Source organism: Podarcis liolepis (assembly GCF_965112155.1).
Source record: "Podarcis liolepis genome assembly, chromosome: 10".
NCBI lineage: Eukaryota > Metazoa > Chordata > Lepidosauria > Squamata > Lacertidae > Podarcis > Podarcis liolepis.
Window position 1 is genome coordinate 34,488,773 of NC_139562.1, and position 14,039 is coordinate 34,502,811.

General features: G+C 37.7%; 1 protein-coding gene across 2 annotated transcripts in view; it reads left to right on the plus strand.

Annotated features, from left to right (window-relative positions):
• The window catches only part of BLTP3B (bridge-like lipid transfer protein family member 3B), a 33,512-nt gene that overhangs the window by 6,807 nt on the left and 12,666 nt on the right, over positions 1–14,039 (plus strand). For both annotated transcript variants that reach the window (XR_014516489.1, XM_083462876.1), the window contains exons 2-13: positions 1,581–1,743; positions 2,810–2,848; positions 3,368–3,459; positions 4,488–4,677; positions 5,825–5,965; positions 7,196–7,366; positions 8,100–8,280; positions 8,620–8,703; positions 9,666–9,848; positions 10,376–10,494; positions 11,610–11,751; positions 13,274–13,467. Coding sequence is in view for 1 of the 2 variants with exons in the window: in XM_083462876.1 (XP_083319002.1) it covers positions 1,581–1,743; positions 2,810–2,848; positions 3,368–3,459; positions 4,488–4,677; positions 5,825–5,965; positions 7,196–7,366; positions 8,100–8,280; positions 8,620–8,703; positions 9,666–9,848; positions 10,376–10,494; positions 11,610–11,751; positions 13,274–13,467 (1,699 nt within the window). In the remaining variant the exon portion in view is untranslated. The remainder of the gene's footprint in view (positions 1–1,580; positions 1,744–2,809; positions 2,849–3,367; positions 3,460–4,487; positions 4,678–5,824; positions 5,966–7,195; positions 7,367–8,099; positions 8,281–8,619; positions 8,704–9,665; positions 9,849–10,375; positions 10,495–11,609; positions 11,752–13,273; positions 13,468–14,039) is intronic.

Here is a 14,039-nt window from a genome sequence, read left to right on the forward strand (position 1 = left end):
TGCATTCTTTCAATTTCTATTTGTGTGTTCTCCTTGTTTGCCTCTTATAAGACTTAAGAGTTCAGGGCTGTGTTGCTTTTTTGGCTTTCCCTATTTCTAGTTTCAGAGCCATATCTTTACCTAAACATAGAATAGAGATGTTGTGGGTATGCCTTTGAACTACTGATTTTTGAAGCTGTGTAGCCTTCAAAAGGATATTGTAGTACTGAAAATTGGCACAGGATCCTTTTCAGTCAATGAATCTGTTTTCGATTCTCAATGCTTCATATTCCATCACTAGAATTCTGTCAGCCCTCTGTCTCTCTGCTTGTTCACTGTTTCTTCATTAATCAGACCCTCTTGTTGGAACTTTTCTTTTGTTAGTCTACTTTCCCATTCTCTCCCCCCCCCCCCCATTTCAGATCATTTCTTATTTCTGCTTTTGAGCTTCCTCTGTGAGGCAAACATTAATATTTTTCCTCCCCCCCCTTTCATTACTGCTCTGATTTATTTTGGGCTATAGCTCTTTTCTCACTTGTGTTGGCATCAGCAGTCACTTGGGAGGGTAAAATCTCCTGGACCCCTATAGGTTCACTGGCACTTTCTGCTAACAGATTATCCTTCCATAAATAGCATCCTTGATATCCTCTGTTAAAATCTATTCCTTCTCTCTTTTCAATTAGGGTAACTATTCCTGTAATCTCTTTTTTCCTTCCAAAGAAAACATCTCAGTGTTTGGCAGCACCTGAGGATGACAAAGCAGCCAGGCTTTAAATGAATTGCTATATACCTACTACAGTAATTGGAGATTGCTGGGAAAAGCTTTTTCACAACGGAGGAAAAGTCTGAGAGGAAGATGAATGATTTTTGGAGAGGTTGGCAGGGAAGAGAACTTAAGGGTTTTGAGAAGACAGGATGGAAAATTTATGTGAAAGTGTAAAATGTTGTAACTAAAAGTAATACACCCAGAGATCAGAATCTGACTAAAATTAGGTTTCAATAACATAATTTAGACTTTGCTTTAGGGATGGCATAGTAGTCAAATACTGTCAATAAGCTATTGAATATTTGACAGCGACTAAATAGTCAAAAAATATCATTAGGTAGTTTTTCTCTTTTAATTCATCAAAGTTTCATTTGTTGTCAAGAGCAGACATAACTCCCGTTTTTGCAGCAGTTGGGGGTAAACCTAACTGCCTAGGGGACATTCAGATATAGGCTACTTGCTATTACAGCAGACATCTCCAAGAGGAGCACAAGCCATTATTAGTGGCAAAGTCTTTGTCAGGCAAAGTCTGTTAATTGTCACTTAGCCTAGGTCAATGAACCATTTTAAACTGAAAGGGAAGAGTAGAGTTATATTCAAATATGAACTTCAGACTTCTTGTTGTAGTCAAGAGACAAACCACGTTGGTGTCTTCTCATGTTTTGATATTTAGTTGACTGTGCCCAAAGCTGCTTTGCACAAATAAAATCCCATTAGATATATTTTAAAATATTTTTTAAATTTGTATATGTTTAGATGTTTTATGTGTTTATCAATTGTAAGCGGAGTATTTGCTTTGTTGTGAAATAACTGCAGTGTTGATATTCTGTTTTAGGTTCACCAAAAACCTGTCACCTGACAAAATCAACTTGAGCACACTAAAAGGTGAAGGTCAGCTAACCAATTTAGAGCTTGATGAAGAAGTGCTTCAGAATATGCTGGATCTTCCCACTTGGCTTGCCATCAACAAAGTCTTTTGCAATAAAGCATCTATTAGGGTGAGTAAGTGATTTTCCTGACACAGGAATAAAGACCAGTTTGCCACAGTGGATTGGAGGACATTTGGTTAATAGGACGACTGAGGCAGGGTCCTCAGAAGTCTTTTGCTTCCTCTTCCGAGGGCGGGGGGGGGGGGGAGCTGGATTGGTCCAGACTGAATCAGATCAGATCAGGATTTACAAATTGTTTTGTACAAATAAAAATTGGGGTGGAGGGAATCGATAGCCCCAGTAGCTTCTTCTGCCCATATAGCTGTATGGTGTCTGTTTCCCCTCTTCTCTTTTGCAGGTGTTTATTTTTCCCTCCCTTGTTGCTTTTTTATTTGCTGTGTCCTTTTTCTAGAGCTACGGTGCTGGCAATGGACAGAATAGTACATAACATGGTCACCATCCATTAGAGGATGGAGGGTGCATGTGGGGATGTGAACACTAAGATATACTATAATCTGTAGTAATTTGTGGATTAGGAAAATGTCTGTCAAAAAACGGAAGTGCATTCACTATCAAATATAGGTGAGATTATCAGTACCCTTGCTTCTAACAGTGGTGATTACTCTGACTGTGAATTGAGTTACGGGCATACAGCAGTTTTTTGTTTAGTTTGCATATCTCTGGATAAGATTAACACCATGTTAGCTTCAGAAGCTAGGTGAAGGGAATTCCTTCCACATGCATATATATTGCATACAAGTATGTAGACCTACATGGACACACAGTCTCTTGACATATGTAGTAAAGTGTATGGAACTGATCCTTACTGAATCAGATTTGTATGTCCTTTTTGGTTTTCTTAATTTAAGTGTCACAGATTATAGGTTTTTTATATTGTGGTGTAATTCATTTTGTTTTGACTTCATTTGGTAAGTTTGCAAACACTTCAGTCCTTATGAACAAGAAGAGGCAAGTCTGGTTTTAGGCTTGCAGAAAGGTATAAATGAGACATTTAATTTTTATGTGTATTGTTATACGCAACGTGAGATTTCACAGTTGCTTTGAGCATTTTCAAAATAGATTGGTGATGATGCCATATTTTCTTTAATGATTTTGTTTTTATTTTATCTTGCAGATACCATGGACAAAATTGAAAACACATCCAATCTGTTTGGTGAGTATGGAATTCAGCTTCCCAAATTAACTATGGTAGAATGTTGATGCATTTGTAATTTCCTTGCAATCATACTGAAATCACTAAGTAATAGCTAGTGGAGAGAAGAACATTTTGCCATTACTGGCAATACAAATACAGGGTTGAATCCAATGAAGTTGTTCTGTTCAGCTGAGGACTTACCTCCTTGTCTTTTGTGCCAGGCCCCCCAAATCTTCCCCAGAGGGTTGGGGGGAAACCCAGAACAGATATGGGGAGCTTGTGGAAGGAGAAGAAATCCCATTGTGCACACCGAAGGTCTTGTACAAAGAGGACAATGTGATTGGATACAACCCACTGCATTTTACATGATTCTAAAGTGTTATAAAGTAACTAGCCAAATTGTTTCTGAAATATTTTGTGTCATGTATTTTCATGTGCTCTCATTCTAAGTTTTAATTCTGCGAGGTGGCTTTAAATTAATTAGTCACTGAATGTAAAGCATTTCAATTGTTCTAAATTTCTCTTGCATATCTAAAGTCACTGGATAAAGTAATAATGGAAATGAGTACATGTGAAGAACCACGCCCTCCTAATGGACCATCGCCTATAGCAACTGCATCGGGGCAAAGGTCAGTCATAATTTAAATGCTGCAATAGAATCAAGCATTACATATGTAGGCAGTGCTGAGGAAAACAAGCTGAATAGGCTTATATATAGTTGTTAATTAAAAGTGGGCTAAATGGCAGATCTGCTTGAGAAGGGCTGGGTTAGGTTAGCTAGATTTGTAGAATAAAGGTAATCAAAGCCCAGTTTATGCATATGATCCTAGTTCTTGTCTTTTCCATGTGGTCCCCACTGTGTAAAGGATCACATGGAGAGACCATGGTGTGAAGTGGGCTGCATGCAAGTATAGCCCACAGAGGCCAGTAGTGATTTCCATAACTGTGTGTGCATTTTTACAAGTCACTGTGACTACTGGAAAATGGCTGCTAGTCAGTAGTCCACATGTTATCTGTTTCATGCTCACATTTCTTGAAGCAATCCAAAGATTATATGTAGAAATAGGCACCTATTTCTCATGTGTGTCTTCTCTGTAAGTGATAAAAAGACCCCCTCCTCTTCCTTTATCAGCTCCACATTGCACTTACAAAGCTTTGGAGAGAATTAAATATAGCTTGTAATGTTGTCTGTAGGAGGGGGAAACAGCCTTGATATGACTCTACGTACACAAAGGGGCCTTATTGAATCATAATAGTGTTTGGGGATTGTGGTGGTGTACAATAAAAGGCAAACCGGTATATGGCTCTTTCATATTTCTCCACCCACCCCTGCAAATGGCTCAGTGTGAAGGAATGTGGTTCGTGGTGTTGTGTCCCAAATGCTTAGGATGCATTGCAGTGTGGCAAAGAACATAATATCTATTATCTCACCTACTTTTTCAAGGTGATCTTCCTGTAGTTCTAGTTTGGCACTCAATTGCAGAAGCTAAAACAGGGGTGTTGACTCTTGGTCTACATAGTTCCAGATTATGATCTGTTCTAAGTTCTTCTTTTATTGGTCTCTGAGTGATTTCAGTGCTAGTTTTATCTTCATTTGAAGTAGTTGTTAAATCTATGCTGAAATTCTGTTTTAAATGCTTGCATTTTATTTCACCAGTGGATATGGTTTTGCTGAAAAAGTTGTAGAAGGAATATCTGTTTCCGTAAACTCCATTATAATCCGAATTGGAGCAAAAGCATTCAATGCTTCATTTGAACTCTCCCAGTTGAGAATATATAGTGTAAATGCAAACTGGGAACATGGTGATCTAAGGTTTACTCGATTACAAGAATCTCAGCGTGGAGAGGTAAGGCTGACTTCAAATTTAGAACAAGCTATTTTATTCTCTCTTTTCTCTTTCTGTAACTAGTTTATTTTCTTTTATACAAAGAAAAAAAACACATTACAGAATCCACATTCCTATTGTAGCATTGTCTAATCAATAATATTAACCTAGTTATTTTGCTTTAATTTTACCATTAAACCTACATTATTTTAATAGCAACTTGCCGTATTGAGGCCCCTATCACCATTATGGCATGGCCTTTAGTTGGCATAGTTGCTGCTGACTTTGTTTGCATACTTGGCATATGACTCATTATTTCTGGCCCTTGCTAAGCATGATAAGTGAAGTGTAAGTGGGGTGGAAGGCTTTTGTGGACCCTAGCCAGTCTACTGGAAACCATGTCATGTCTAAAGAACAATTCCTATGCATGGAGCAGGATACAGCCAAGTATGAATGACAGTCCTTCAGCTATTAGTTATTTGCTACTGATGAACATAGATACCATAATATCTTCCTTTATGTTTAACAAGGGCAACATACTTATACAGTGAAAAAATGTGCTCAGGCGAGGATTTATCTATGAAACTAAAGAATAGTAATTGACATTGCCTTTTTAAAATAGGCATGTCCCTTGCTTTGTGTCTGAAAGTGAAACCATGCCTTTGAATTAAATGTATATTTTGAAATGCATAATATGTGTTTAGTATAAACATTCAGAAATATACTGTGTTTCACCAAGCATAACTATAATGGTAAAAAGGGACTTTTTAGAACCAAAGAAAGCTGGTTCTGCCTGCCCTAGTTCCATTGACTTCAACAGGCCTTAGACATGATTAACTTGGCCCAACCTGCAAAATATAGGTTTGACCATTATATATCTGACCCATTTAAAGTTGATACAAACATGTTCAAATAAAATAACGGAAGAAGTTTTGGATGCTTGATGTCAATTTATTTTTCTTTAATTTATGAGATTATTCTTCCAGGTAAGTTGCAAATTTAAATAGAAACCTTTTTTTGTTCAACAATTAAAGTATGAAGGGTAGAAAATTGAACCCAAGTTCAGATGTGACAAGTCAACAGGCCTGTGGGATCTAGGGAAGCAAGTCTGCCTTTTTACAGTTCTCAAACAGATATTTTAAATCAGGGTACGTGTGTTTTATTTTAGGTACTGACATTTAAAGAAATCAACTGGCAGATGATCAGAATAGAAGCAGATGCTATCCAAAGCTCTCAGCATGAAATCATGAGTGCTCCAGTTCGCCTCATTACTAACCAGTCCAAAATCCGGGTCACACTTAAAAGAAGGGTAATACTGCTTTGTGATGATTTTGTATATTCCTTAATGATGGCAAAGGTGATGGAGAGATTCTGCAAAAAAATATGTATATTTATGTTCAGCATTAGATTTGTTTAACATTCTATTTGACATGAAATGGGTAGAAATTTTAGTTAAAACACAGAAGATTATTGTACAAGCAGGATCCACAATTATGCTGACATGTTTGAGCTAGCACCATTTTCTTCTGATGAGATATCCTGCCTTTCTCTGAGCTTGGAGAGGAAAAGTACCACAGAGAGAGAGAGAGAGAGAGAGAGAGAGAGAGAGAGAGAGGTTGAGAGAGAGAGAGCTTGCTGCTTTATGGATTTCCAAGGCTTATGTTGGACCCTGGAGGTTTTCCCCTAAGTACCTTGTTTGTAGTACCTCTCATACCCAACATGATTACAGGAATGAGGGGCAGGATTACTGATGAGTGCAAGGTTTGATTAGCTAGTGGTCCAAGGCTTCCTAAAGCTTGTAGTCCTTTATTCACAGGTATACTCATTTGTGCTTGTTAAGTCATAGATAATGGAGGATATTAATCTGCCATACTTGCAATAATTTTCTACTATCATGAGAAACAAAGTCTTGCAACAGGTGGGAGTCAGTTTGGCATCTTTGCTGCCAACATTGGATGTCATCAGAATGAGGAGGCTAGCTTTCAATTTTCAGATAATGTATCACAAGGTTTATTATATATATTTATTTTGTATTGTATGGTTCATTTTGTTAATTGCCTTGAGCATGCTAATGGTAGGCTTTGTTAAAAAAAAGCTCAACAACTTAGCTGGTGTCAGGAATTTACTTTTTAAATATGACAATCCTAGCTAATGGGAAGGTGGGTTATAGATTTAATAATGAGAGGCATTGTTTTGCCTCTAACTCAAAAATATTTTTTTCCTGAAATTTCTTGGGACAAATTGATTAGGTATATATTTGTTAAATTAAGCTCCTGAAAAATACTTGTGTAAATTAATGATGCAAATTCCAGCTTGCCTCTACTCTTACTGCACTGCTAATAAAAGGTCACTCTCAGCAGGAGTACGAAAGAACAAAAATAATTGAACAAAGATTCCTGCTTTATGCTATGATTACTGTTATGTCTTGCTTTGTGTTTGCTTAAAAATCATTGACTGTAGTCTCAAATCTTGATATAAAATATATTCTATCAAAATCAACGTTACCAATATTCCAATTTTACTTTTCTCTTCACAACAGTTAAAGGATTGCAATGTGGTGTCATCTAAACTGATTCTAATACTAGATGACTTGCTGTGGGTTCTAACTGATTCCCAGTTGAAAGCTATGGTCCAATACGCTAAGTCTCTTAGCGAAGCTATTGAAAAATCAGCTGAGCAGAGACAAAGTCTAGCTTCTGAACCCACACAGGTAAGGAAAGCAATCATTATTGTGGCTTAATATTAGTAGGTATATTTTCAGGTAAAGTTTGTCTTATCTAATGGGACTCAAACACATTTTAGCCTCAGAAATTTTGCCTGAATGGGGCTTCTGAGTGAATATGTACAGTACTGCACAGTTAAGATTGCGTTAGGATCTACTGGTAGCCCTAGGAGTAACAGTATTGTATGTATTTGTAGTATTCTCTCTGCCTCTAAATTATATTATGCATAGAAAAGCTTTTATCCTGGGGGGTGGGATGAAATGCTGCTTTAAAAAATTATATTCCCTTTAATGAAATTTTGCACTTACAAATTACTCCCATGAAGTAATACAGTAATTACAAATTATTGGCCAGGCAAGTGAGGAAGGAGCTTCCAAAGAACAGGGTGATTGTGTGGGAGAAGTTTGGTATGATGCATCAAGGTACAGTACTTTTGCAAAGCTATCCTCTGTCCCACATGTATATCAGTATATGACTAAGAAACAAGTATGAAAAGAAATGCTTTTAGATTTGTTGAAAGCACCTAACTTTTAAGTTTGGATAGCAGTGAAATGTCATACACCCTTGATGATTAAAGGCGTGTTTCAGATGCTACATTTGAAAGCTTTCCTTAACATGAAAACAATAAGCATTTATGGGAATTCTTTTAACTCTGAGATTTTTCCCCCCAGTGCTTTGTGGTGAGGCTCTTGCTAAAGTTATATATTTGAATGTTTCCAGAGTTCTGCTCCTGCATCCAGTTCTCAGCAGGTGAAAACACAGCAGTCCTCGGCCACTAGTGATCAAAATGATGCAATTGTGAAATTATTCAATGATTTTGATGTTAAGGAAACTTCTTATCATCTAGCAATTTCCCACTTGGACCTGCATATATGTGATGATATTCACGCCAAGGAAAAGGGTAAGTGTTTTGTGTGATTCCTTTATGCTGTTTAACATTGCTAGTCTTTTGTTATGGCTGTCCAAAGATTGATTGCAGTATATTACTAGTCAATTGTGTTCATACACTTTCAGGTTTACGCAATATTTGTTGAATGCTAATTGGTCCTCAACAGCACAGAGCATGAAATGTGCATTGATATAGCCACACTTCCCTATAGGTATTCATAGTAAAGCAGTTTGAGACTTCCCAAGAAGGGAAGCATGTTGTCTTAAAAGTTACCATTAAAAGGCACTTCCTCACAGAACAAATAAGAAACACTACATATGCAGTATTTTTAAGCTTTGTATTATTTTGCAGATGCAAACAGGCATGTTTCAGGAGGTGCTATGCAGCTTTCCTTTAGTCAACTAACTGTAGACTACTACCCTTTTCATAAAGCAGGTAAGAGTATATGCTGAGTGGTTGTTTTTATCAGTCCTATTTGATCAAAATTAGTTCCCAGTATGATCCTGAAATAAATGTTTTTTTGTACTGTATACAACTTATTAAACTACTTGCATGTAGTTTAATATAACAGGAAATGGAATGAGGATGCTGCAGATTCAATATCTTGTGCAAAAATGTGTATTGCACCTTGCTTTCTGCCTGTTGAAAATATGCTTAGATATGTTTTAAAATTAGTGTTCCGAGCACTTCACTTACATTCTCAATAGTCTGTAAGATATATTATCTACTGGTTATTGACTGAAATTTTGTGTGTGTGTGTGTGTGTGTAGTCTTAGCCCTGTAGGATTGCCAAGCAACACCATCGGAGCCTTTGATTCACAGCTCAAATTCTTACCTCTCAAAGCATATGTTAAAATTTGGGCTGCAGCATTAATCAGTTAATTGAACTATCAAAGTGGCAGGTCTTGATTAAAATTATAGCATGATTAATGAAACATTGCTCATACGTCATTTTAAGCCCTTTCAGCTCTCTTCTTGGTTGTGTGCTGCTTCTACCAGAAAATGGAAGATCACCCCAGAACCACCTGTGTTAGTCATGCGGAAACCTCTGGGAGTGATCTTCCATTTCCACAGGGAGGAGCATCTGGGGGAAGGAGGTGGTAGCTTATGTGGCTTTGAAAAAGAGAGTCAGACAAATTAATGGAGAACACATTTACAGACTGAGAATATTTTAAAATGGCTTTAAAGGTGCCGGTACTCACAATGAAGTTGCTACAGTAAGTGCCACACTTTTTAACAATAAAAAAAGAAGTGCCAGTACTGCATACCCCTGAGTACCACCTGGGGGGAAAAGCATATGCTTTAAATAAAAGAGTTAAAAGAGTTTTAAAAAATATACTTAATGGCATGTTTCTAAAATTATTTTTAATTATTGTCCAAATATGTCATACTTACAGATGAGAGCTGCAGCCATTGGATGCATTTTAGCGATGCTACCAAAGCCAGAAGTGGATGGGCAGAAGAATTATTACACGATTTCAAAGGCAATGTTGAATTGCTTAAGCAGGTTATGAAGGATCATAATATAGATTCTCCCAGTAAATCCCCACCCCAGGGGTCTCCACAGCTCATACAAACAGGTACATTATGGCATACATTGTTAACTTATATGAGATGGTTTATATAAAGATATTTTACTGAAATCTTTACAATTGATTTCATGGGTATAGGCCACAGTAGTTTCAGTACATCAGAAGGAATAGTGCACATGCATTGTGATTAATTCCTTTGGGACTGTAAAATAATTTTTAGAAAGTGATGCTTAGACTCATTTGAGGAAAATAGCTGATTAGATTCCAAAGCCTGCACAGATATGGCAAGTGTGCAACCACCAAATTACAAGAATAATCATTTATATTTAGCAAATGAATGGGTTTTAATTTTGATACTGTTGATTTTTACTTAACATGCTTCTCCTTCATTTATCTTCCACTATTAGGTTATATTTTGACTACCCAACAAAGGTTTTCTAGGCAGTTTACAAAGCAAAAATTACAACCAAAGGCAACAAATAATGCAGCAGTGAGATTTTATAAGTAGTGTTTTAGTACAAAGACAGAGAAAGAGTTAATGCTAAACATGATTATATGCCTTCTGTTTCCTACAGGCAAGGAACAGATACCTAAAGGAATTGCTAAGCCTTCCCCTGTGTCATCACAGCAACCAAAGGATAAACTGATGTCCAGCCCTGTGGTAGTTAGACTTGCAGATATTAATATTTATCAGGTATATTTCAGTACAAATTGCTGATATCAGTTCTTTTGTTTGTTGATATCTGCAACTATGTTGAAGTTTTCTTTATACAGAAGCTGACTTTAATGAAAGCTGACACAGGCTTTACCAAGTGGGCATTAAAATGTTTATCTCTTGCAAATCTGGGCTTCCAGTTGTGCTAATTACATGTTTTAATATCTTCTCCTAACTCTGGTTCATCCTCACAATCACAGGGTCTTGTAAATTATTTGGGTCCTGTAGAAATGTAGCCGGGAAACATAGCTGGATTTCACACTGAATTTTGTTTGTGAAATTGGCTAGGTATGGTACAAGTTTGTTAAGGAACCCTTGCTCCTAGATGTTAAGTTGTTCCTCTTCTATTTTAGAAAATAATTACATAGAAAATGGCAGTTCTTTTCTAAGTTTATTCTCCCTTATGTGACATAAATACCCTTTTAAAAAATGTACATATTGATGAATGGGAATCTGAACCCCGGTCTTCAGGCCCTAGTCCAGCATTATAAAGACTCTCCTCCTGCAAAAAGAGGAGTGGTTGTGGGCGGGAGCCGGTCTCCGCCTCAAGCAGGGGGCGTCACCCCCCTGCCTCCCACTCACCTGGCTGGCGCACCATGCCCACGGGCAGGCACCCATCCAGGTGCCTTCGAGGGGGCGTGGACGGCAGCGTAAATCGCTGCCGCGCCAGCCATGCGGCCTCATTCTTCATCGTCCCCGTCGCGAACCACAACACTGGGTAATTTAGGCATTTGTTTGATCACTATAGTACATCAGTGAATTATCTAAACTATCACTGATCTCTTCCCCCTCCCAAGCCTATTGGCAAAATTGGGACAAAACGGGCTATAGTAGGGCAGCTGAAAGTAATCAGCACTCTGAATTTTGAGCATTTTAAGGCTGATACCATCTGAACTGTTCTTGGTATAAATCCAGATATGTGGAAAAGTAGGATAGGTAACAAAACAATTTACAACCCTGCTCCCAAAGCAGTGAAAATACTTTCAAATGTTCGAATACCAGCACTATGATAAATAGAGAAGCAATTGTTCACGTTTGGTACTTCACAAAATCTAAAATATTCTATTGCTAAATGCTGAACTTCCTAATTTCAGGTTTCTACAGCTGACCAGTGTCGTAGTTCTCCTAAAACGCTTATTTCATGCAATAAAAAGTCTTTGTACCTTCCATCAGAAATGCCAGCCATTCATATTGAATTCACTGAGTACTACTATCCGGATGGAAAAGATTTTCCTAGTAAGATGTTTTTAATTTATTTTTCCTTCTTGTAAAGTGTTACTTTTTTATATAATAGAGCATTGGCCAAGGGCAGTTAGACTATTTTGCAAACTGTTACTCTCCTTTACATCTAAATGGGCTTCATTGTGAAAAATGCGGAGCAAAATAGCCCAATGCTCAGAGTGCTCTTAACTTGGTGTGGTCCTTAAAGCCCCCTGTTTTTCCATACCAGTGAAAGCTATGTGTAAGGATGGGAAATGTGTGGCCCTCCAGATGTTGGACTCTCAAATCCTATCAGCCCTAGAGTGGTCAGGGATGAAGATAGAGTTGTAGACCAACATCTGGAGAGCCACAGATTATTCATCCCTCATGTACAGAAGTGTGCTGTGCTCAGATTATGACAATTGGAGATGATACTGCACAGGGATTACTACCCATGCATATTATTTCCAACATATTCTGTATCCAAAATGAGCTTTGCAATATGTAGAATCAGTCTGTGAGTAAAATGTTAACTAAAAGTTGTATGTAAATAAAACAAAAATGTGTTGCTGAATTCAGCATAAGTTTTCTTCAGGCGTTCAGGTGACAACAGTGGCAACAGGGGTGAGGCTGGTGCTTTCATCCTTATTGCCTCTCTTCACATATTTACTTTAATACCTGAAGAGGCTACAGTTGTGATTATAGGAGGTTAACAAGTGAGAGGTGAAGCCTGTTACTTTATATGCAAGGGTTATCAAGTTACTGATGGTAACCTAATAACTTTCAGTAAAGTTGGTACAGTTACAAAGGAAGCTGTTGCAAGCCTAGTGATTCACAGTTAGTTCTGTCAGTTTATATACTGGACAGGAGAATAAAAAAGGTCAAGATTTTGATAGCTCAATTGGAGAACATTATATTGGTGTGTGATTGAGTTTATTCAGTCTTACTCTTCCATGGGACATAGATGGGACTAGGAGAAGTACTGTAACTTAGAATTACCTTACTTTTCCTGTGATAAGGCTGTGTCCCTCCATCATTCTTTCCTGCCCCCCCCCCATATATGGGATTGCAAACATGGTGCTATCCAAATTTTTTATAGTACAGTTCCCATCATCCCTGACCATTGGCCATGATGGCTGGGGCTGATAGTTGTAGTTCAAACATCTGGAGGGCACTACATTGGCTACCCACATTGACTATACACTTAGAATAGACTCAGGGACTAAGATATCACCACTATGTGGCCAAATGAGGCAACTGGGGACAAGAGAGAGAAAGCATGTTCAGGAGAGCCCCAGTTGTGGAAGTAGAAAAAAAAAATCAAAATAACCCATTAAGAACTTGGCATACTCGGTAGCCACTGAATGCAGAGTTCAGAATGCAGTTGTTCAGAAATAGTACTCTGTATACAGCCAGAACATTGGCTTTCAAGATTGGCTTTTCCTATGCCCATAATACTGGATTTAGATTTTGTTAATGCTCTCAGCCAGTTGTTAGAGAGAATGGTGCTACTTCTAAAAATGTTTTTAAGATAATAATTTTGTTTTTATTCCTTTAGTTCCAAGTCCAAACCTTTACATTCAGCTAAACGCTCTGCAATTCACACTGGATGAGAGGAGTGTTCTTTGGCTTAACCAGTTTGTGTTGGACTTGAAACAAAGTCTCAGCCAATTCATGGCCATATACAAATTAAATGACAATTCAAAGCCGGAAGAACATGTTGACGTTCGAGTTGATGGGTTAATGATAAAGGTAATGTTGTCAAAGATACAGCACAACATTGCTCAGTGTTGAATTCCTGCCATGAATGATGCATGGGAGCGGCCACTTTAGAGAGAAAATATGTATTGCCCAATAAAGGGCAACTTGTGAAATGCAAACCACACATGATATAAAAGGGGTAAGTTGTTGTTGGAGATTGAGGCTTCACTTACTTTAAAAGTTAATTTCCAGCTCATTTGACTGAAAAAAAGTTAATTGGAGCAGGTTTTCAGAAGCACTTCCCAGTGGAACATTAGATACCACACAACTTTTTAAACTCTGTAAGCATATAAGGGAAAAAGAGTATGGGGTAATACAGATAGGTAGCCGTGTTGGTCTGCTGTAGTCGAAACAAAATAAAAAAATTCCTTCCAGTAGCACCTTAGAGACCAACTAAGTTTGTTATTGGTATGAGCTTTCGTGTGCATGCACACTTCTTCAGATACACTGAAACAGAAGTCACCAGACCCTTATATATAGTGAGAGGGTGGGGAGGGGTATTACCCTTCTGAGTAATAGTCTAGTAAACAAAGTTAAAGAGGAATAAACTCTGTGGAGTAGAC